At 34.6% G+C, this 25,895-nt stretch overlaps 1 protein-coding gene across 1 annotated transcript; it reads left to right on the forward strand.

The window, feature by feature from the left end:
* The first annotated feature begins 230 nt into the window (after positions 1 to 230).
* On the forward strand, positions 231 to 24,816 carry LOC123661279 (nuclear factor related to kappa-B-binding protein). Its single transcript, XM_045596265.1, is given in 25 exon segments — positions 231 to 665; positions 774 to 1,067; positions 1,521 to 1,634; positions 1,860 to 2,240; positions 2,476 to 2,485; positions 2,539 to 2,643; positions 3,012 to 3,260; positions 4,817 to 4,929; positions 7,567 to 7,682; positions 9,821 to 9,937; positions 12,289 to 12,465; positions 14,222 to 14,368; positions 14,470 to 14,554; positions 14,654 to 15,150; positions 15,232 to 15,361; positions 16,714 to 16,815; positions 17,564 to 17,656; positions 18,212 to 18,311; positions 18,514 to 18,578; positions 18,995 to 19,816; positions 21,077 to 21,184; positions 22,078 to 22,156; positions 23,361 to 23,416; positions 23,530 to 23,580; positions 24,673 to 24,816. Coding segments are annotated over 25 exon segments (4,578 nt in total). The 3' UTR covers positions 24,805 to 24,816.
* Positions 24,817 to 25,895: the final 1,079 nt, after the last annotated feature.

The raw sequence follows: 25,895 nt of genomic DNA on the forward strand, positions 1-25,895 counted from the left end.
GTGTGCGTTGTATTTTATTTTAGACAAGACCTGACGGCTATTTAAAAAACTCCATGGCTCTTTGTTGGATATTGGCTTATCACAGATTCGGTTTTTCGTAAACATCGGGAACAAAACAACGCGAAATATTAATGTAGTAGGTGGAAAATCACTTATTCGCCGCGTGATAAATAGTAAATGATCATTACGGAGGTTTATAAGTATTTTAAATTCCTCCGAATTATATAGTGATGGAGGAAAAAGTAGAGAGTGAAAACAGTTACAGTAGTGAGAGTAGCAGTAGCTCATCAGATAGTTCTAGCGGAAGTTCCGAATGTGATGAGGAAGTCACTGAACCTGTACGTATTCTGGGACATACCTTGGATCTCCCTCAAGAGCTTTGTGAAGACTATTCAATTTTTAAAGAGTTCTTCTCTATGAAAACTTGGGATAGTTTAGAAGATAAACATAAGGAATATCTAAAGGAATTCCTTCCAACGTTCCCTGAAAATGATGAAGAGGAGAAGGAAAAAACAATAAAAACGCTTTTTAACTTTGAACCATTTCATTTCAAATCCCCATTAGATATTTTTTTTAGTAATTTGAGACAAGGTAACTACAGACCAGATATTGCTAGAATGAGGAAGTTTTTGAGGAAAGCAAGAGCCAAACAACAAAAACATAAGGTATCACATAAATAGTACTGAAATATGAGATATTTCTACTAAGTTAGCTTAGCAACTACTTTTAAAAGGGAACCTAATATTCTACTCAGTTTTCTGATTACTTTTCAGATAAAATCATATTATGCCAAAATGCTACCTGAAGTATTGATATCTCGTGAAAGGTTGCTAGCTGCTGCAAAAGCTGCACCTCCTGGACCTGTTCCATTTTTACCTAGCATGCCTCCAAAACCATCGTCTAGAAATAACTACAAACCAATATATGTAAGAGCAAGACAAAGATATTTTGAGGAGTTGGCAGCTATTTGGAGTGAAGTTGGAGGAGAGGAATCTGAAGATGAGAACTATCCTGAAGGTCCCCAAGAGAATACGTTTAAAAAACGAAAGACGATGCATCCTGGACAGGTAAGCTGTTTTTTGTTATTTGTTAATATAATAGAAGCTGGAACAAATGAGTTATATATTAGACCAGCTGTTCCCTGCAGTTTCACCCCCTTTAGTTTGAGGTATTCAAATATTATAAAGCCTTTCTTGGTAAATGAAAAACAAACTAGGTCTATAATATTAGTATAAACTATAATTGACAAGTCTCATATTAAATGTAGTGAAACAAATCAGCAGGACAGTCTCAGCCAGTGAGCAGGGAGTGATAGCGTGTTCACTAGTGTGGCAGTTAGCTATTGTGACTACAGTACTGATGCATCACTATTGTATTATTTTATTTGTATGCTAAGTATTAAAAAACTTATAATTTTTCTTATCATTTGTTTATTTTTCACTTCCTATTTTGAAGTTTGATGTATTATATGATTTCAGTTTTTCACTTATTCTTGTCATCTCTCTTCTATTTTTTTCTAGAGTGGAGATACTAATGTTTCTGGTACACTTGGAATGAGTGATTCCCACCCAGCTTCATTGGATTGTTTAAAAAATGTCCTGGCAACCCACAGAGCAAGAAGGCAATATCGGGAGGTATGTTCATTTTAAAACTAATCATTGTTTTTACACTTATATTTTTAAGGAACTAACTGTGATTGTTGTTGTGAGTCACCTTTGACTATAGAACCTGTAAGGTAGAAAGTAGAAATGTCGGAAGTTTCGAGTGTTTATAGCCACCATAAGAGTTTAAAAACTAAGATTTTTTTGCTGTGTTGAGCTAACACTATTTTTTTAATAAGAAATGTATCACTTTTTTAGAATCACCCCGAGCTCAATACTACAGGTATAACATTGGAAGATATCAAGCAAAGGGTGGCTTTAATGAATGGCACCAAAAAACTCATGTTCGGTGGTCAAAAAACTGATTCACCAATTCAAAAATTGAGAAAAGGCACGAAGAAAGAGACATATCAGAAACAGAAAAATCAGGATGTTAAGAGTGCTCTGAAAAAGTTGAAAGAGGAACAAGAAAGTGTTGAAAATAAGCCTCTTCTTCCTAATATAAAAATTAAATGTGAACCAGAGGAATCAGATTCGGAGAGTTCATCCTTTTTGGATCCTGTTTCAAGTCCAAGGCAATCTAAGAAGTTATTGGATCATGTCGATATAAAACAAGAAGTTTCAGAAATGAGGTATACAGTAAACATGTTTGTAAACTTTAACTAGATAGGTAACTTCACTGTGTTACTATGATTTGATCTTTTTATTACTATGTTGATTAGAGGAACCCTGTGGTAATATTATATTTCTTATTACAACTTTTAATGCATGTTACAGTAACTCAAAAAAAAAAAAAAATCCCTCTAAATAGGACTGATACATTATGAATGTTTTTTATAAACATAAACACTATAATATTATTATAAATTTGTAGAATGAATTTTGTCTATACACATATATTTTATTTTCAGTGCAAATTGCCATGAAAATGATACAGAAAGAACAATAAAACAGGAACCTCAAGATTCTCTTATTGCTCTACAAAATGCTTCTAAAATAAATCAACCAGTGCCTATAAAGTTAGAAGATTTAGATGGAATAGGTATGTGTACCTAAAATATAATATTATTCTAAGTTACTCCAAAAACAAAGTAACTATAATGTATTAAGTCATACAGGAAAAACAATTGTTGTTTTTATATAAATATAAAGATAAATAGCTTAGAAATAATATAAAATATAAAAATATATTTTTAATGCACAGATGGTTGTCAGTGTTATAATTTTTTTTATTAAAGTTTTTTGTTTCCTTTTACTTTCATTATGTTTTTAGATTTTATAAATGCTGTGTACACCTTGTTACTGATACGCATATCAGTGACAGATTTTGTGTTTGCCTTATCATGTAAGTGCATCTATAAAATTAATTAATTAATAAATAATAAAATTATCATTAATTTGTTTCCTTAGATATGATGGCTCTCCCAGTGGAAATAGTCGATGATTCAGGAGAAGTGTTACCAGATACATCAAATGAGATAGAAGAGAATCTCTTAGAAGCAGATGAATTAACAGAAACGACACATGCAAATTTCCTGTCCCTGGTCCGAGCTTTGTTTCCTGCTCGAGCTGCTCACCGAGCTTCCAAACAACAATTGCATGCAAGATGTGCTGCCGTTATGAGGTCTCCCATTGCACCACTCAATACCTGGTACAACTGTAAGTATTTTCATAAAATATGCAAATAGATTAAAAATTGTTTCACGATATTAAGAGCCATTTCACAAAAATCGGTAACAATCCGCGAAATTATTAATAATTTGACGTCGTTAATCTCAGTGTTGGATGCAATAATGTAATTTATATTCTTGAAATATAATAGAGCACCCTTTGTCGTAGTCGATAGTCAGATCAGAATTTTGATTTATATTATGTGTATAAAATTATTCACCTTTTCATCAGCCTCCTCCCTGGGTAAACGGTCGCAATGTATACTTTGAAGTCCTACTTTTCAATAACCTCTACGTTGAAACCATTTTAAAAAAATACGTAATATGTAGAATATAATTTTGTTGAATAATAGAACAGAGTTTTATTCCATTTTTAACTCTATTAATCGATAAAAAAAAAATTAAAGTTACGATTATTTTCCAAATAAGTATAATTTTAAAAGCGATATTTTTCTTAGAAAACTAAGAAATTTTAACGAACTATCTTCATCAAAGTGAACTTACATCATTAAGGAATACAAAAAAAAAAAAAAAAATAATTAAAAGATGTAATCATTTTTAATACATTTTATATTAAATAATAAAAAGATAGTATATATTACCACGCATCAAGCCCAGCAAATCAGTCGAGCGCTAGCGCTCTTAGAGGTAAGGTCCACGCCAAATTCTGCGCAGCCGTCTCTTTCGCTCAAACGCGCCAAGCGCCTGTTGTTATAGCGGATAAACCGCATTTGATACTTTCATAATAAAATATAAATAAAATAAACATATTACGAAAATGACTGTAAAATAATATAATGATAATTTCTGTAAACAAATGTATAATTTAATTTTCTTTTCTCACATTATCAATACAAATAGGCATTTCAATCTGTTTGTCTTGTTATTTGTTAATTAATATGTTTGTCGGTGTTGATGTCATAAAATGCTATTTTATTCATATCGTAAATATTAGATTCATTCGTAAACTGAAAAAACTAAATCAATTTAAAAAAAATTGTTTCATAAAATTGATTTTTTATTTTTGTTTTAAATTTATTGACTGTTGTTATACATATAACATACTTGAAATTTTTAACAAATTAATTATGTAAAAAACATTTTATACCATAGTTATTAATTTTTATTATACATTAGAAAATGATCAAGATGGTCTTTTGGTTGTTACACTATACTTACTAGCACAAAGATCGCGCGGCTCGTACGACTCGCGCGATGCGACCAAATTTACCTAAACTTGCAGAGCGTAAAATTGTGAAATGGCTCTTAACAGCTCTATAAATTAGTCTGTTTTCATCCTTAAGGAGTGGAAATTTGTCTCAAAACTTAGAATTGTTGATAACAATTGAGAGTTGTGTTGTTGTCATCAAATATTGCAAACAAAATATTTATTTATGGCAGGCTTGCAGTAACTTCTGATAATAATAAGCCTAATTATAATAATTAGAATTGTTCAATTCCACTTGTAATATTTCTGTGTTTCCATTTGTTGTTTTCATGACAAATTTATTTATTTATTATTATATATAGTTTCTTATATTTCAGTATCAGATGATTGGTGTGCGGAGTTGAATTCTGCATTGGATTTTCTTGCTGGCGAAAGAGGACCGCATCCAGATGATTTTGTTCCGTACTTGCAATATATGCCAGATACACAGGTAATCTGGTAAAAATTACGTTAAAAAATTATGTTTAAGTCCATACATTCTGTTCGTAAATAAAAAATGTTACAATAGTTTCAAAACCATTAAAATAGTGATTTGATAAAAGTTATGTTGATTAATACATAGGTACTTTTTTTATTTTAAATAATCTGTAAACAAAATACAAGTATAATGTAAAAAAGAACATAGTAGTTAAAAAGTGTAGCCTTTAATGTTATAATTAACATATCGACGGGTCCTACGTATAAGGGCCAATGTGAAAATTGACAACTTTTCAATACAGGCTCTCGAAAGTTTCAATTTGATATAATTTTTAACTGTTCAACTTATGTTATTGAAATTTTGCATAGTTACTATGACACCTAATGTTCATTTTTCTAGCTAGATTGATTTAATTGTATATTATTGGTTTTTTAGTTAATGTAGATATGCCTATATACGCAACTTTTTTATTTTGATTATATTGAAAAAAATAATAATAAAAAGGCCAATGAGTCATTTTGGTCGATCTACTCGGCAAAAACAAATTTTAAAAGAATGTGTATTTTAAAATTTTGAACCTATTCATATTTATAAAAAATATTCAAAATAAATAACTTAAATAAATGATAATAATATCATTCTTTTATGAAATATTTCACATTGGCACTTATACATTGTCTTATTTGGTCACATAATAATAATTATAAAAATAATAATAATAATTTATTTCAGACGTATGTCCATATTTTTGTTAGTTACATTTTTTTTTCTTTAACTATGTTAGTTTCAATAATTGTGACAAAACAAATTATACTAAATCAAAAATCCAATCAAACAACAATAAAATTAAAATCAACATCAATATTACTTTATATACTAAAATTCAATTAATACCGAAATTTAAATCATCACCGAATTCAATACTAAAATTCAATCAATATTATACAATAATAAAAATTAAAAATTAAAACAATTGCTAAAATTCAACCAAAATTACAATAATATTATATTATTATTTATAAATATAATATTCTTAACCCTCAGTTAGGTCACAAAAATAGAAACAAATAAAACAATTAGGCTTCTTTATTTTTTTTTAACTTGTACTGTGTGGCTACGGTACTAAAGAATATTGCCACCCCCTCTCTTCCCGTGGGTGTCGTAAGAGGCGACCTGACGGATAACACGGTTCCGCTACCACCTTGGAACTTAAAAAGCCGACCGGTGGCGGGATAACCATCCAACTGCTGCCTTTGAAATACACAGGCCGAAGACGGGCAGCAGCGTCTTCGGTGCGACAAAGCCAGCCCTGCGGTCACCAACCCGCCTGCCCAGCGTGGTGAGTATGGGCAACACACATGAGTTCACGTTATTTTTGGCGTAAACTTGTGGAGGCCTATGTCCAGCAGTAGACTGTATAGGCTGTAATGATGATGATTTTTTTTTCTATGGAATTATCGAAGTTTTTTAAGGGAATGGCTATCAAATAATCAATACTTAATGTTAAAATCACGTTGGAAGTCAACAAACTTATGATTATTATCATTTTTTTAATTATTGATACCTTAAACTAAGCTGATAATTAAAGTTAAGTAAAATAATATTAAAAGAAATAACAAATTATACTTTTTCGTAAAATCAAAACTTATTAAACATAATTAGAGATTCTTAGTGCACAATCTAAGAGGAAAAAATAATAAAATAAAAATTAACAAAATAACAAAAAATAAACATCAAAAAACAAAACAAAATCACTCTTTGTCATCATTATCACTGGTAATAATCATTGAATTATCATTAGATACAACCAAATTTTCGTAATACATATGATAAACTGGTGGAATAATATTTTTTTGACATAATCAATTAGATCTTTTTTTGGATGGATGGATTGGTAATAACTGATTATAACATAATTTTAAAGGTATTTCCGATCTGTCAGCAATTTGTCGTCTTGTCCTAACAGAAACATTAGAAATGTCAATGCGGTTTTCCAAAGCATCTTCAGATAGATCCAATTTAAAATAGGATGTATGGTTCATGCTTACTGACCCGAACTTGTTTGATTTTAGATCAAGGCACTTTTTGTCCTTCTGAATTTTTAGTCCAGTTAAAACAAAAACTTGCTGGCATCTTAAAAGCTTTAAAGTCGAAAACCATGTTTTGAGCTACATCTATAACATTATAAGGAGCTCCTTTTGCTTTAGCCCATCTTATTAGTGAACTCCACTCAGATGGTGTATAAATATTCTTGTCTTAAAGCTTTCTCAATTGTGGCCTGTATGGAATTTCCTTCATTTTGTGTATGTCTCTTTTCAAAGAAAGTATGTTTAATATCAATACTAAGCTGGTTAGCTGCATAGAGGTACATAAAAAAACATTATCCTATTTCTATTTTGGCCAGTACAATTATCTGACCTAAATCTAAAGTCATCACAGCCTTCATAGCTATATATATATATATATCCGCCAACCCGCATTGGAGCAGCGTGGTGGATTAAGCTCTGATCCTTCTCCTACATGGGGAAAGAGGCCTATGCCCAGTAGTGGGATATTACAGGCTGAAGCGTAAGGTATATGGTATAAGTTTTAATGAGACGGAATAAACGTTTATCGTATGGAATAACTACAAATATATTTGAACGGTAGATGTACCAGTGGATCGGCGCAGGAAGAGACTGCGACGCCATACTGGGTCGGCTGTGCGAGCGATGGCTTCGAGCGGCCTCTCCGGCGCCGCCCAGTACGGAGCCCCCGCCACCTCGGTGAAGACTATTTTTACATCATATACAAATAAAAATAAATCGCTAAATGTAATAAATACTAAGCGCATTTCCCAAGGACGGTTGGATCAATTCTAGCCGATTTTGATTTTTGCTAAATATTTTCATAATACCTCGTAGAAAGTTTAACGAAATCAAACATTAAGAAAATTGTGCAGAAAATGAAAAAAGAATAGAAATGTAACAATTATTTCAACTGCCATTGTCAAACAAGTTTGTTTTGAGTTTGTAGGATGGTACATCTGTCGGGTTTGCTAGTAGGTGAATAAAATAGTATTAGATTAGAATTAGGGTCCTGGAGTGGAAACTGCGTCTTGGCAAACGCGGTGTGAGACGACCTCCGGTCCGTTGGACCGACGATATAGATAAGATTGGCGGTGTGGGCTGGATGAGGATTGCGGAAAACCGGGACGTCTGGCGCGAACTTGAGGATGCCTATGTCCAGCAGTGGATTGCAATAGGCTGAGCTGACTGACTAGATTAGATTTTTTTTGTATAAGTTTTAACGTCAATGGGCTCTTAAGTGCTCATGCCTTTTTTATTTACATTTTAATTTTCAAAGCGTTGAGGCGTATTATATTCAACACTGCATGCTTCAAATTGCGAACTAAAGCTTAGTTTCTCTAATTCGATGGTGAGTCCAAAACTGACCGTGAGAGATATATATACGTATATTATACATTATATACGACTATGTTTTTCTCTCTCTCTTTTTTTTCATGCTACATGCTCTATGCATTACTATTTTATAACACACTACATGCTTTATACATTACATGTGTAACTCTACAATGTTAATTTTCCGCGTTGTCGACGGCCACACTCATTTTTCTAAAACAGCGCCCGCTGCCACTTAGTATCCATGATCTCAATTGATTATTGGGAATTGATATGTTATAACTCGCGTCATGTAAAAAGAACGCTGAAAGAAACTGGAGGGGGTGCGTTTGCGCATGGGTATATTCGCGCACGAAAGTACTACTGTTTTATTTTTTAATTAGGCTTTCACTCGCAGCTTCGTATAATGGTTATTGGTAGGTACATTAAAAAATACTAGAAATACCTGTGCGAATAATTCGGACTAAATAAGTATAATAATTAGCACTTTATAAAATTACGATTTTTTTTTTATACCAAAGCAATAACAAATTTTTTAGTTATTGATATGTCCTATTCAAAAATATTAATTATCTGTACTCTCGATATTCGTATTTTAATATTTTTTATGTGTTTAAAATGATATTTGTTTATAAGACGGTTCCAAAAAAAAAAATGACAGCAGGGAAAAGTTTTTTCAAGAGTTGGCAACAGTGTAAATTGCTTTTGTGAATCTTGACAGCCAGCGACGCGAATTATACGTTATAAATATTTTTTTCACTTTTCTATGTAAAACTATTTCGTAATTTAAAACTTTTGTGCGCGATAGTATTTGAGTCGACGTCGAACTGTCCAACCAATAGCACACCGGCAAGCATGCGGTGCGTGATACACACACCCCGCTCCCTACCTCATACCACCAAATAGACCGATAAATCGCCTTTGCGCAGCTTGAAGGCCAGCGTTCTTTTTACATGACGCGAACTACACCACCCCACACAGTTCCTCGAAGAGAACGTTAAAATTTCGATTCTGATTGTTATCTTTTACACCTGATATCGATCTTTACTCAGTTTACATCCGCCGACCCGTAGTAGAGACTCCGATCCTTTTCCTATGTGGAGAAAGAGGCTTATTCCCAGCTGTGGAATGTTACGGCTGAATCGTAAATTGTGATATTAATATTATAAATAAACTAGCAATACCCGAGCGAATAATTCGATTACGTTGACTAAAACCGTCATATGTATAAATTTAATTAATTAATTTACAAAAACAAAAGCAATAATAATTTTTTCAGTTGTTGTTTGATGCTGGTAGAGCAAGCAATTGTTTATAAAATGATATATAATTTATATGGAGTAACTGTGAGGTTTTTTTAAAAAGTAAGGTAAAAAGTAACATCTTAATCTTAGCGTATTAATGTACTCGTACATGATATATACAGATAGCTTGTATTATATAGGTTATCTCAGAGGAACTTTTAATAGTTGTTTATAAAGTTAATCAATTTTTTTTCTCAGATATCCAACTACATGGGTGGTGCGTCAGCCGACTACAGCAGAGATAGCTGAGTTTAGGTCGCAGGAACGACGCCGCTACGCTTCAGCTTCTAAGCCATTCACTTATGTGCAGTATGGGTATGGAAATTTCAATATTAGTGTTTATGGAAAATCAATGAAATTTTTCATCAAGTATTTACATGCTTGATGGTAAATTGATTCCATTACAATGTGATCCCTAATTCCATGTAGTGAAAATTTTCTTTAATAAGCGAAAATAATATTACACCCTTTAAATATCTTTAGGAAATAATGTTGTAAAATAATTAAATTACAATTGATTTTACATACGTTTTATAGCATATTTGAATCGTCATTGTAAATGATCTATCCGCTATGTTAATGTAAAGCTACTACTAACGGTTTTATAAAGATGATCTCAAAGTATTTTTATTTTATTTTATTTGGAAATATATAGTTGCAACGTTCCATAGACAATGATATCATCGAGTGAACCGTACGCTCGTTCAATATCACAGCGGTATACGTAGGGTTGTGGAGGTTTCTACGGGGTATTGTGACCTTTCGCAGTAAGGTGGACTAGTCTCGCATAAGGCATTTTTTATTGGAACGAAGTTCCTTACGGCAGGCTTGACATTTGGCTGGGCGAGCGAACTGAAAAAAATGTAATACTAAAACCGTAAGAAAAATATATAACGGAAGTGACGTAATATCAGTCACACGACTGTATAATATGATGTTTGCAAAACTAAAATATTACTAGTAAACTTTTTTAAAATTATTTATTTAATTTTATACTGTCGACAAAGATAAATAAAGACATATGTTTTTTATTTCACGTAAAAGTTTGAATTATTATTATTATTATTTTCTTTGATTTATTTTATTTTACGGTATTTGTTCTTTTCTAAAATACTAAATTTCCTAAATACTTTTATGTACTTAATAACCAATCAACAAAATTTAAAAAAAATCAAGAACTAGAAAATATATGTTTATAAAATTATTATTTTTTTTTCAAATTGTGTTGCTTCTATACTATCCGAAGGAACTTCGTTCCTACCTGCATGCGCGCCACGACAAAATTTTGTCTACCCCTTTTCTCGTATTATCTCTCTATGTCTACAGTAGCTAAAATGCGTGCACGCGATACTTTTCTCGTTACGTCAAGAAGAGATAATCATTAAATTTTAGTGATCTGTGATATTTATCTCTACGGAAGCTAACATGACATCGTAATTTTGTCGAATTTTGTCGTTTTAGGAAGAGAAACTTCTCGTCTTCAATATTATCGACGAGAAAGACGATAAATAAAAAATAAATAAAACCGGGTGCCTATTTTTTGTATACCATGGCGTTTCCCTATTATAATTATATAATTTCGGTATACGAAGAGCGGGAAATGCGAAAAGTCGAGTGAAGTGTGCCATATAATGACACAAAAAACGTATTTGCGCCCTGTTGCTTCTTATTCTAAATAATAATAATAATAATAATACTTTATTTCAGACCAAAGTATAAGTCCATATTGGGTTAGTACAACAAGACAAGACAACATTCAGAATAAAAAACAAAACAAAATTATATTAAAAAAATCAATAACTAAAAATAAAATTAAATAGAATAAAAGTAAAATCTATAATCAAAAAAAAAAATTCAAAAATTCAAAAAAATTTAAAAATTAAAAAAAAAAAAAAAAAAACAATGCGTGATAGAATTACAGTTATCTAATGTGCGACAAGATATAAAGCACAACACGAGCATATTGTTTTACATATATAATTAAATTCATTTACTTACGCCGTTTTATTTTCCATATTAGATTTTTTAAATTAGATATACACTTTTTATCTTAGCCAAAAGGCCGAGAACATTGTTAAATAAAACATGTGTCACTCGTTTGAAATTATACAAACGTTGGCTCATCCCGGTTTGGCACGATTGGTCAATAACCTTGTAAATTCAACTTTACGACATAAGAAATAAGAATGATATTCAGTTGTGATTATGGTTGATAATGTTTCTCTACTCGACAAGGCGAAGTCTTCGGAAGAGAATTTTGTCTCTCGTAGTGCGCATGTTAGGGTAATCGAGAAAATACTCGATGTAGACATTATCTCTCTCTCTCGTCAAGAGATATCTCGTTGTATGCATGCTAGGCCGGCTGGTGTCCCATGACACCACATAATTTCATAATAAAAATACACTACATCACTACAGTCATGGTAGACTTTTAAGTAAGTCTTATATTTTGAATATTTATTTATTTGGTACACCAACGATTTTTACAATGTTATTTACATCTATAGTATAATATTTAATTTATTTGTGCTAATTAATTTAATAAATTAACTTTTCAGCCTTCTAGAACTTTGCAAGTATTTTCTATATAAACATTCATTAGTTATTTTGAGAAAAAGAAATTAAAAAAAATATAACTGGTCTACTTTATAAAACACCCCGCGCAGGTACCGCGCGGCGGTGGGCCCGACGGCGGGCGCGCGCGGCGCGGCGGGCGGCGCGGGCGGCGCGCTGCTGGCGCCGCAGCGGCCGCGCGCCGCCGCCTTCCTGGCGCTGCTGCGCGACGCGCTGGCGCGCCTGCCCAACGGGGAGGGCTCGCGCCGCGACATCGTCACGCTGCTCAGGTCTGCGACATCTTCACCCTTTCCATTTCATTATTTACTGCGGCGCGCTGCTGGCGCCGCAGCGGCCGCGCGCCGCCGCCTTCCTGGCGCTGCTGCGCGACGCGCTGGCGCGCCTGCCCAACGGGGAGGGCTCGCGCCGCGACATCGTCACGCTGCTCAGGTCTGCGACATCTTCACCCTTTCCATTTCATTATTTACTGCGGCGCGCTGCTGGCGCCGCAGCGGCCGCGCGCCGCCGCCTTCCTGGCGCTGCTGCGCGACGCGCTGGCGCGCCTGCCCAACGGGGAGGGCTCGCGCCGCGACATCGTCACGCTGCTCAGGTCTGCGACATCTTCACCCTTTCCATTTCATTATTTACTGCGGCGCGCTGCTGGCGCCGCAGCGGCCGCGCGCCGCCGCCTTCCTGGCGCTGCTGCGCGACGCGCTGGCGCGCCTGCCCAACGGGGAGGGCTCGCGCCGCGACATCGTCACGCTGCTCAGGTCTGCGACATCTTCACCCTTTCCATTTCATTATTTACTGCGGCGCGCTGCTGGCGCCGCAGCGGCCGCGCGCCGCCGCCTTCCTGGCGCTGCTGCGCGACGCGCTGGCGCGCCTGCCCAACGGGGAGGGCTCGCGCCGCGACATCGTCACGCTGCTCAGGTCTGCGACATCTTCACCCTTTCCATTTCATTATTTACTGCGGCGCGCTGCTGGCGCCGCAGCGGCCGCGCGCCGCCGCCTTCCTGGCGCTGCTGCGCGACGCGCTGGCGCGCCTGCCCAACGGGGAGGGCTCGCGCCGCGACATCGTCACGCTGCTCAGGTCTGCGACATCTTCACCCTTTCCATTTCATTATTTACTGCGGCGCGCTGCTGGCGCCGCAGCGGCCGCGCGCCGCCGCCTTCCTGGCGCTGCTGCGCGACGCGCTGGCGCGCCTGCCCAACGGGGAGGGCTCGCGCCGCGACATCGTCACGCTGCTCAGGTCTGCGACATCTTCACCCTTTCCATTTCATTATTTACTTATTTCTTTATATAGTTAAAGCCCTTTGACAGACGTCTTTGGTCCGGTTCGAACCAAAAATCCGTTCTTAGCGGACGTCCACTAACTCTTAACTGCCTCCCTGCCGAATTTCATCTTAATACGTCCAGCCTATAACCAACAATATAAATATAAAAAGTTTGCCTGAAAGAGATCGTTATAAGCAATAAGGTCGCCTTTGCATACTTACTTGTTTTGTATTCAATGCTTTTAAAATATATCTTTCTCTTTGTGTGCAGTAAAGTTTTTAATAATAAATAAATAAATACCCTCGTATGCTCAATGAAAATGATCCGGTACATATGCAAGATAATATATCGACATAATATATCTTAGTTTGCGTGAAATCGCGTCCAGACTATGTTAATTATTTGAATTAAAATCAATAAATTAAGAAGGTAAATTAATTCTGCATAAACCGTTCGATGAGTGCGTAAGCACGGTTATAATTTACAATGAAAGGACGGTTATGGTTATAAATTCGATTTCTCGTATTTGATACTTTTGAAAATGAAAAAATGAAAATTTTCACGATATCTGTGTTGCAGTTAAACGAAATTGTGTATTAAAAAAATAATTTCGTAAACAATATTAAAAGTATTTATAGCTCAAAAATATATTTGGTTTAATCCATCTAAATTTATTTATTTAGTAGTTAGAAATTACTAGAAATAACCTTTAATGTTTTTTTTTTGTTTTATGAGATATAATAAAGGATAAAAATTTCGTATTCTCTTAGGATGTCACAGTGGATAGTACCATGTAGTGAGCAAGCGCTGTCTAATGCAGTGGCTAGTGCGTTAGAGCGCCTGTTGACTGTAAAGCGAGATCCCATCGTTAAGTATGACCAAAGGACAGCTATATGGACGTATTTACATAGACACAAGTGAGTAGAAGTAATAGTCGCTATTACAAAGATTATTTCTTGAATGTTAAAATGATATTTCAAAAACCACAGTTGTATTAAAACATTATTTGATATTTAAGGAGTGAAGAAGATTATGCTAAGAGTAATGCTCGTGGACGAAATAAGACAAATGCTGCTCTGTCTGCTATCTCTCCACAAATGCAGGTTAGTTTTATATTACTATTATAGTACTAATTTATTAGTTAATATACTAAAATGGTATATATGTTATTTTAATAACTTAAATAACTTTTGTTTCGCCAGATGGACTTAGATGTCAGTACAGCAGAGGAAACGGTAGAAAATGCTTCAGATAGTGACGTAGACGTTGACGATACTGGAGCGCCGTCTTCCATACCTCACCTATCTTCAGCTCAACTGCTGATGCAGGCGACACAAGCTACTAACGTTAAGCAAGCTCCTGTGACCAAGCCGAAAGGAAAGTTAGTACCCACACCACAGAAATCTAAGCCAGCGACTCCTAAAAATCTTCCCCAACCTAAACTACCCTCTTTGATCCAAACGAAACCTCAGCCTAAAGTTAATCAAACGAACACGTTGCCAAAATCATTGTCGAAGACGATAGTTCAAACGAATCCGAAGCAAACGAGCTTATTGACTTCGAAACCGATGCCAGCGAAGCAAAATGTAACGAAACAGAATGTGATCCAGTCGAAAATAGTCAAGCAGGGCGTTCAGTCTCCGAAACAAACGCAGAATAAACAGAGTATCGTAGTGCAAGCGATGAAGCATAATGTTCCGTTAATGAAGCAGAATGATCCAGTCACAAAGCAGAATGTTTCATTAACGAAGCAGAATGTTCCGTTAACGAAGCAAAATGTTCCATTAACGAAGCAGAACAGCGATTCGATACTGACGCAAATGACGTCGATGCCGTCGATAGTGGTCACCCCGCAGCGGTCTCCGTTGATGAAGCAGAAATCACTGAAAGTTGAAACTTCACAACCCTCTGTAAGTGACTTTTAATATAAAATTAGAACAAAAATATTTTTAGTATATATTCGATTTCCAAAAATCAGATGTCTTCATTATCGTCATTCTCGGGTCATGTCCATAGTCATCTATTTTGTTAAGAAAAATATTTTTAATCGACTACAAAAAATGAGCAGATCCTCAATTCGGTTTTATTTTTATGGGTATTAATTTTTCTTCTTTCAATAGACATTATTTTCTCAAATATGCCATCACCGGATCCGGTAAGTGCGAAATGAAGTTGGATCCGCCGGATTGCTGGATATGGTTTTCCGAAATGCAATTCCTAGTCGTATCACTTGTCGATGTAATTGAAGTTTGTTTTTTTCGTTTGAAAGAAAACACAATTATTTTAATCACTGAACATATCTGTTTAATTGTAACATGAAGTTACAATGTACATTTTATAGGAACTTTATATTTTACATATAGTTCGCGTCATGTAAAAAGAACGCTGGCCTTCAAGCTGCGCAAAGGCGATTTATCGGTCTATTTGGTGGTATGAGGTAGGGAGCGGGGTGTGTGTATCACGCACCGCATGCTTGCCGGTGTGCTATTGGTTGGACAGTTCGACGTCGACTCAAAATATTATCGCGCACAAAAGTTTTAAATTACGAAATAGTTTTACATAGAGAATTGAGAAAAATTATTTATAATATATAATTCGCGTCACGTAAAAAGAACGCTGGTTGTCAAAATGCGCAAAGGCGATTTACAGTGTTGCCAACTCTTGAAAAAACTTTTTCGTACTGTCCATGTTTTGGAACAGTCTTATTTGGTAAACAAACCACTGTCAATCGTAATTCACGTTTTTTCCGCATTTATCAATCACTTTCACAACACATTAGCATACGGACACTTTTAAAATATCAATATATCATTTTAAACACATAAAACCTATTAAGATACGAATATCGAGAGTACAGATAATTAATATTTTTGAATACGACATTTCAATAACTATTAAATTTGTTATTGCTTTTGTTTAAAAAAAATTATAATTTTGTAAAGTGATAATTATTATATTTATTTAGTCCGAATTATTCGCACTGGTATTTCTAGTATTTTTTAATGTACCTACCAATAACTATTATACGAAGCCGTGAGTGAAAGCCTAATTAAAATATAAAACTGTAGTACTTTTGAGCGCGAGTATACCCATGCGCAAACGCACCCCCTCCAGTTTGTTTCAGCGTTCTTTTTACATGACGCGAACTATACCTATAATTAATGTATATAACAACCTAACAATTGCATTTTTTAAATATGCATTAATTTTATATATGTTAACAATTGAATCAAATATTTATAATAATATCTCTTTCTTTCAGGTGACAATGAATATATCCGTTCAACAACCACCATCTGTAACAACTATGATACCAAACATAACAGCATCTATTCATCAAAATTCTATTAATCAATCGGCAAAGGTAATTCTTAGATTTTTTTATTTTTAAAGTACTAGCGTGACAAGCGTCAGTACACTTGCTCACCACCCTCGTAGATTCGTATACTACTAGTAGTTAGTGTTCCACTAGTGAACGAAACACGCTAGTAGGTAGTAGTCCACCTGACAGTTAGCTTTTACAATAGCCTATAGTCGCTTACAACACGAGAAGCATGGTAAGTGTGTTGCTGACCCTACCCGACCCCGTCAGAAACACAGCACTACTTGAGGGCAGTATTCATCATCATCATCATCATCATCATCATTTCAGCCTATTACAGTCCACTGCTGGACATAGGCCTCCACAAGTTTACGCCAAAAATAACGTAAACTCATGTGTTTTGCCCATAGTCACCACGCTGGGCAGGCGGTTTGGTGACCGCAGTGCTGGCTTTGTCGCACCGAAGACGCTGCTGCCCGTCTTCGGTCTGTGTCTTTCAAAGCCAGCAGTTGGATGGTTATCCCGCCATCGGTCGGCTTTTTAAGTTCCAAGGTGGTAGTGGAACTGCGTTATCCCTTAGTCGTCTCTTACGACACCCACGGGAAGAGATGGGGTGGCTATATTCTTTACTGCAGAGCAGAATTATTTGCCTGTAACTTTCTTCTATAAGGTTCAAGTGTAAGTATTTCGTATAACCATAAAGAAACCTTCATCACCTATATAATTGTGTTTGTAATTTACTAACGTTGTATGTAGCAGTTTATTTACAATACATTATTATAATTTTCAGCTGACCCAAGTGACACGATCTCTTCTAATAAGGCCCCCGACAGTCCATACCGTGTCAACCTCGAATTTTACCGTTTGCACGCCAACTTCACAGGTTTAGTTAAAATTTATACATTCTTTCTTCTTAGTTACAGGAATATATTGACGAAATTTTTAACAGAGTTTTGAAAACTGAATACTTTTATTGATGTTTTTAAAAGATTTCTTTTTGAATGATTAAGAAATTTACCAACATTTGTGATTTAAATAAATTTCAGAACATATGACATTAAATAATTTATAAAAACTTTATCCCAGCGGGATTACAACTAACGAGAACTTTTCGATGTTTGTAAATTAATTATAAAAAAAAAACAAAAAAAAAAAAATAATAAATACCTATTTATAATTTATATTTAAAACAGGATTTATTTGTATGACTATCATTTCGAGTTCTCACACATATATGGTCAGAGTACCTGTGACCATTTGTCACTTGTCCAAAAATTTCGGGAACTCAAAATTAGCAACTCCAAATATGATAAATGAGCTGTTTTCATATGTGTTAATACTGTTTATCACATAAATTGTATCTATTTTTTTTTTCTCTGTAAATAAATAAATAAATTGTTCATTATCAAATGGTCTTATAAATATTTTTTTTATTTAGGTAACGTCAAGTCCAAGACGAGGCGTCGTCAGAGTTCTCAGTCCTGCTACACCGTCATCTGGAAAATCTTTAATATCACCGAGAGCACTTATGCAGCAAAGTAAATAGCATAAATATATTATTAAAAAGTTCGTCAGAATAACTAAAATCTTTGCTCGAAAAAATCTGCTGGTTTTTTAAATATCTTGGATTATTACGTCAAAATTGGCAAATTCTTTTGAGAAATAAAGACTTCTTAACTAAATGTAAGCGTAACTTTGATTCTACAAATTGTATTTTAATATTGTTTGTTGCGTTTACAGGTACGCCAACAGCTAAGAAACGAGTGTCAATACCAGGAACAACTTCTGTAACTACAATAGCACAGGTAGAAAGAAAATCCTTAAACATAGGCTATAAAACCATAACATATATTTAATAATCCTAAAAACATTTAGAATTTTAATCTAATGAAGTATTAAATGCTGAGTAGAGCATTGACTTATAGTGGAACTGACTTCAGAAAAAGAATAGCATTCTAAAGAATAGTTTTCTTATGCTTGAGGAAAGCTTCACGATGCTCACATGATATTTCTTATGACAAAATGAAAGAAGTATACCTAATTGTGTTGATCAGGTATGAAACATGCTTTCACAGAAGAAAATACCCCCGCGAGTTTTGAGTGTGAGGCGTTTATAATTATTACTATTAATTAAAATTTTAATTTATAAGATGACGATTTAAATGTGCGTAACGAAGCTTATTTGAAGTTATTTTTGATTTTGTTCCCTTTTTTATTCCAGAGTACGGCAAGCACAAACGTAGTTTCGAGCGTTCCTACGGCGGTGTCGTCGGGAACGCGTACTGTGCAACTGCCGGGTGGCCAAACTGTACAACTGGCCGGGCACACACTGCTAACCTCATTGTTACCGGCCCACAGCGTTCGCCTACCCAGTGGCCAAACTGTCCAGCTAGCGACCCCTCAGACCGTGCATTCCGTCCGGGCCCAACCAAAGAACCCCAGCCCCCGAACCCAGACCGCCCCACCCACCATGAATACCATAAAGCCCATCAATCATTCCATACCGGTCTCAACTGTTCAGCTAGCCGGTCAAACTGTTCAGATCGGCGGCCAGACGGTTCAACTAGCGGGCCAGAGTGTGCATTTAACGGGTCATACGGTGAAGCTACCCAGTGGACAAAGTGTTCAAGTCGCCAGTCAAAGTGTTCTACCGTCTCAGAGTGTTCAGTTACCGAGTGGTCAGACCGTTCAGTTAGCAAGTGGTAATTTGCAAACCGTTCAGCTAGGTCAAAATGTTCAGTTAGGTCAAAATGTTCAGTTAAGCGGTCAAACAGTGCAAATGCCGAGCGGACAGAGTGTGCAACTCGGTTCACAGACGGTTCAAATCGGTGGTCAGACTGTGCAATTAGCGGGTCAAACTGTTCAGTTATCGAGTGGGCAGACTTTACAGTTATCGAGTGGTCAAACTCTTCAGTTAGCGAGTGGTCAAACATTACAATTGGCTAATCAACAGACGCCAAAATCAATAGCCCAAGTAGTTAGAACTCAATCTACTGACAAATCTTCACAACCTATAGTCGCGAAGTTGTTAACAAATGCACAGGTGAGTTTATATTGATGTTGCATTCTAGATAAGTTTTCCAATTATGTACAGTTTAAATATTTATTTAATTTTAATATTAATGACTAACAAATTTGTTTTAACTTGATTTTTAAGTGAAAACTTTCTTATGTGAAATAGATACATTATAAACAGGACAGTGTGGGTAGGGATAAGCTATTGTAATTAACATTATTAAATTATTTACTATAATATGATTAAAAAAAAAAAAATTAAAAGTAAAATACTTTTTGGAAAACAAGTTTTTATTTAAATAGACTTAGAATGACGTCACAAAGCGTACATGTGCCGTGCATTATCATCGAAGTAAACGTCTACACAAAATTTCAGCTCAATCGGTTGAAGATATATGCATTAAAATTTAGTTGCTAGATTCCACTCTAACAAATATACATAGTTACGTACATACTTGCATACATTACAAGTTAAATGAAATCTTTTAATAAAATGATTTTTATTATATAATTATAATGAACTAGCTGACCCAGTCACGCGTTGCTGTGGCTCAGTCATTATAAGTTTTTAAAATATATGTAAATTCTATATTCAAACGCGCCATCTATAATCTAGAAATAGAAATACGGCACCATCTACTGGATAACTGCGCAACTTAGATGCCAAACCGCCATGTATTAGGAGTTTATATAGAACTAACCGATAAATACACATTAAAGTCGTATAATAAACATTTGCTGCGTGGCATTGTGCTGTGTGGCTACGGCACTAAAGAATTTAGCTACCCCCTCTGTTCCCGTGGGTGTCATAAGAGGCGACTAAGGGATGACAAGGTTCCACAACCATCTTGGAACTTAAGAAGCCGACCGATGGCGGGATAACCATCCAACTGCTGGCTTTGAAATACACAGGCTGAAGACGGGCAGCAGCGTCTTCGGTGCGACAAAGCCAGTACTGCGGTCACCAACCCGCCTGCCCAGCGTGGTGACTATGGGCAAAACACATGAGTTCACGTTATTTTTGACGTAAACTTGTGGAGGCCTATGTCCAGCAGTGGACTGTATAGGCTGTAATGATGAATAAACATTTAATTTGCAATAACAAATATTGAGATCAATAATTGAAATAAAAACTACCATAGCTCCCAAGTTGGATCAAATTACAGATGATTACAAAATTTGATAAAAATTGGTTCAGTAGTTTCGCAGTTTATCGCTAACACACATGGTGTCACGAAATTTGTATTTATAGAATGTTCAAGTACAGTACAGAGGTCCGTGTGCGCAGACGCAGATGATCTCGCTGGAGGCGGGGCGCGCGCGCGGCGTGCGCGTGCTGGCGCCGGCGCGGCCGCTGCTGCTGGCGGCCAAGCCGCTCTCCAACCTCTTCCTGCAGGTACGGGCCAGCCGGGGAACATCCTGCTCGAAGTCTACAGCAGCCCAACCTCGACTGTACAGAACACCACAACTAAACTATTTTGCTTTTAGAGTTGCGTTCCTGTGGTCAATAAGGTAGCCACAGCTCCGGGGGAGGGTCAGCAACGGGCTGGCAAAGCTGCTTTTGCAGGTGTCCATAGGCTACTTGTATTCGTTTACCATCATGCAAACCGTACGCTTGCTATACACTTTTATAATATATTTAACAAAAAAATTATAATGTGATGAGATGATGAGAGCACAACATTTGTCCTGTAAACATGGAAGGCCTACAATATACCTATTACAAAGATTTATTTATCGTTATAAAACTTTGTTAAACTTAATGGTAGTGGAGCCCAGAGAGCTAAATTTAGATTATCTCGAGCGTCGCGAGGACCTGTTTGATTGTGAATATTATATGTTAAAAAGATAACAAAAGGTTGTATAATGTACACCCTTTCAGCGGCGGGGAAAGTGTGTAGTCAGTTACAAAGAAGTAGGTACTAGGTGGCGTCAGATTTAAAACTGTTGTAACCTATATACGCACTACGTGTTTCTGATAACGGGAAAATATTAATCTCCCGGTTTGCGGGGTGGATGTAAGATTAAGGAATTTTCGTCCACATACCTGTCAGATTTTAGAACTGTACGACGAGAACATCAAGATGAAGCAAGGGTCTTTATGACAATACCTTTTTTTTATTAATCTGACTAGCTGCTCTAGACTTTCGGCACCCCCAGGCTACCCCCGGCCCCTTGTATGTTATTATGATACGCTCGAGTCACTACGGAAATCCCTGGTGGGGCTCCCCCACTATAAACACTTGTAAATACACAATATGTAATTTGATTGTTATTCTTTTTTTTTAGCAAAGTGATGGAAGTGCAATAAGAATGACTTCAGCCGGTGGTACGTCCACATCACAAACAATAGTTTTAAGTAATATTGGTAAGTGAGGAAGTAACTTTATATATAAAAAAAATCTCTACACATTCCTTTTCTGATATCAGCTTGTATGTTTAACAAAAATATAAAATTGTGTTCTTTTTTGGCGTATAAACATCACTACTATTATGAACTCTCTCTAGTTTGTTATCTAATAATAATAATAATAATAATAATAATAAAAAATCTTTATTTTACGCCACAAAGAAACATTACAAAAAAACGTGATACATACAAAGAAAGATGTACAAATCGGTCTTATCGCTAAGAGCGATTTTTTCCAGACAACCTTTGGGCATAGGACATAGCGAAGAAAAAGAGAAGCGGGAGGGAAGTGTAAAAACAGTTGATAAAGAATTGGCGTATAGTTAACAAGCAGTATGATATTAACAGAAGTAAATATACATATACACATACATATACACACAATATACATACACATACATATATACAAATAAATATATACATATGTACTACATAAACAAATACTACATACTATTTTATGTCTCCATATGCTATATGCTAATGATATTTATGATGTATTTAGTGACAAAAAATGTGCATTTAGATATTAAGGGAGTTCCAAAGTTGTAGAGCTCTAAGAGAAAAGGAGTTTGAATAAAAGGAAGTAGTTATAGGAAGGAGTTTTGAGTGTTAAGGTTGAAGATGACCTGAGGTAACGCTCATGAGTGTCACAGAGAAACTCAAAGTGATTTTTTAGATAAAGGGGAATGTCTGGATGAAAAAGTACAAAATAAAGTAAAGAAAGGATGTGAGTATTCCTACGCAAGCGGATAGGGAGCCACTTGAGTTGATTACGAAAATCAGAGACATGGTCATATTTATGAAGACCAAATATGAACCATATGCAATGATTCTGGAGGTGCTCAAGCTTATTTAACTGCTCCTCTTTAAGATCTAAGTAACAAATATCAGCATAGTCAAGAATTGGTAATAGGAGTGACTGTGCTAATGCTAACTCGTGAAATGTTTAGTATAATGTTTGCTTATTTAGTTCTGACATAATTTGCACTTCAAAAGAATAGACAATCTCTTCTTTTAGTAAGCGAACTTTAAAATGTATTTATGTTTAATTAAAAAATCTGATAAAATTGTGATTTTATTAAACGATGATAATTAATTTTAAATCTTTTCAATAGTAGACACATTGCTAAGATTAATATAGGTTTAACATATTCAATTTTAGGAGGGCAGACAGCAACGACTTCCTCGACTACAACTCCAGTATTGAAGTTACAACAGGTAAATTATAATTTGTTATTGAATTTGAGTTTTTTTTTTTGTTTATTAAAAATTTTCAAACGTTACGTGCTAAAATCACAAATAGTAAATGTGTTATACTGTCATTACTGCAGGTGAATCCGTTACACCAGGTTAAACTTCCGCAGGGAATTAAAATTCAACAGGTGATATGCATGATGAATCATTATGAGAGTGATATAGTTTTGGTGATTTGTGCATGATATTCTGATAGAAAAGTGCATGAATGAACTTGTATCTAAGCATTAATTGGTTGTGGGGTACAATATACTTTCTACATGCTTTTTAGTACCACTTTGCCATACAAAGTTACAATAATATTTTCACACAAATGATTTATTAAATATATATAATTGTTTATTGCACTTAATTACAATAAATAATGCTTTAATTCCTATTTTATGGTGTAAACTGGTACAACTTTTGAATAAATTGTTTAGGAATTAATGAGATTGCACATTTTTTATTTTAATAAATATTCTGTTCATGTAGCATTAATATAATTTTGAAAGTTATTAATCATTAAATTTAAAACATTTCGAATAATATATGGGGTATATGTACTAATTTTATTACAAGACTGGATATTGTCTTCTTGAACAACGACAATTACACACAACTAAAATAAGGACCGACTAGCTGTATACCTGATTGAATTTGACCATATAACTATTTCAATTACTAAAATTTACAGTTTAATGTTTACAATTTAGATGTAATTTAAGAAAAATGTCTTGCTCTTTATAATCTTTATAAATATTAAATTATTTATATATATATATATATATATATATATATATATATATACACACACACAAACACACGCTTCAGCCAGTAATATCCCACTGCTGGGCATAGGCGTCTTTCTCCATGTACATGTAGGACAATATATATAGTTTTGAAGTTTGTTTATGCAACACATTTTATAAAATTATATTAATAATACCCGAGACTAAACCACCAAAAACTACATTTTATATAGAATTATTATCTTTATAACTTGAATTTATATTGTTTATCATTTCATAATTTGAGTTGTGGTCAAGCTGTCATAGGTACATACTTTTGTTATCAAAATATTAATTATCTGTTTCTATAAAAGAAAAACGGCTTAACTCAGCACCTGCTTATTTCAAAAAATATTATAAATTTAATCTTATTCTCAAACACTAAATCCTGTTCTACAAGATTTACATTTCTTACTGATTTAAATAATCAATAAATTTTAACATTTATAGGCTGCAACGAGTACGTCAACAGCGACATCTAGCGGAGTTCGAAGCGTATTAATGGACGGGCAACAGTTAAAACTTGTAGGCGGTCGACACGTACTAGCCAGACTGTTAAAACCTACCCAACCACCGCCTTAAAACATTTCTTTACTATAAGCTAGAAACAATAATAATATGAAAAAAAAAGTACTTCTCATACTTTTAGAAAAATTAAACTTTCCGTTAAAGTATGTTTTTTTTTATTGCTCTTGTTAGTATAAACTAATCATATTAATTAATAAATGAACTGTCTATACTTGTTTCTGACATTGTCATACAGTATGTATATTTTCAATTTTTTACATCAGCAAAGGTGATTAAAATTTATAGGTTCAATCTTTGGCACATTAAATTTGGTTAAAATGTATCGACGATCAGTATTTGTTTGTAGTATTGCGGTATTTAAAATTTATATTAATGAGTTTTAATTTATATAATTTTCTAATAAATCCTTTTTGTTGATCTTGCTCTTTGCTTGTTGATGTTCAAATATTTGTTTATAAAACGTAAGAGGTATTTTCTTTCTGATCGTTCAAATAACATTAAAATATTTTTTCTTGTCTTACATAATATAACTTTTGTAAATTATACTTGTGTATTTGTGTTCAAATGTATATATATGCCTGATTAAATTGGATACAAATTTTTAGATACGTATCAAGGATGAAGGGTGTTGTTTATTATTATTTTTTTTTGTTTATAAATCGCGTGTTCTATGAAAAATAAATATACGTGATACGTCAAATATAACCCCCTTCCTCTTTCTTGTGATATTTTCTTTTTTTTCGATCCCTCCCCACTTTTTAGAGGCTCACGTTATTAATGGATGACCGCTAAGATAGTGATGACGCACTTTTATAAAATTATTAATTAAATATTATTTTGTTTGGTTGCATTCGTATATGCTTAGAATTTTAAGACACTTGGCTGAGCACCGCAAATCTTTAAAAGCAATCTGAACAATATTTCTGTTCACCAAATACTTCTTAAACTGTTATGACGTATGTATGTGAATATTGAGACGCGATGCGATCAATTTAATACTTTGGTCATACTAATTTACATATAATAAATTAATATTTAGTTGACCTTTATAGTGAATTTTCTGTTTTTTAAATGTCACGTGACAAACTTGTTGATAAAATCTGTATATTTCACGGTAATGCAATTTAAAACCATTATAAACTCCA

The sequence above is a fragment of the Melitaea cinxia genome, chromosome 16, assembly GCF_905220565.1.
Source record: "Melitaea cinxia chromosome 16, ilMelCinx1.1, whole genome shotgun sequence".
In the NCBI taxonomy this organism is placed as follows: domain Eukaryota; kingdom Metazoa; phylum Arthropoda; class Insecta; order Lepidoptera; family Nymphalidae; genus Melitaea; species Melitaea cinxia.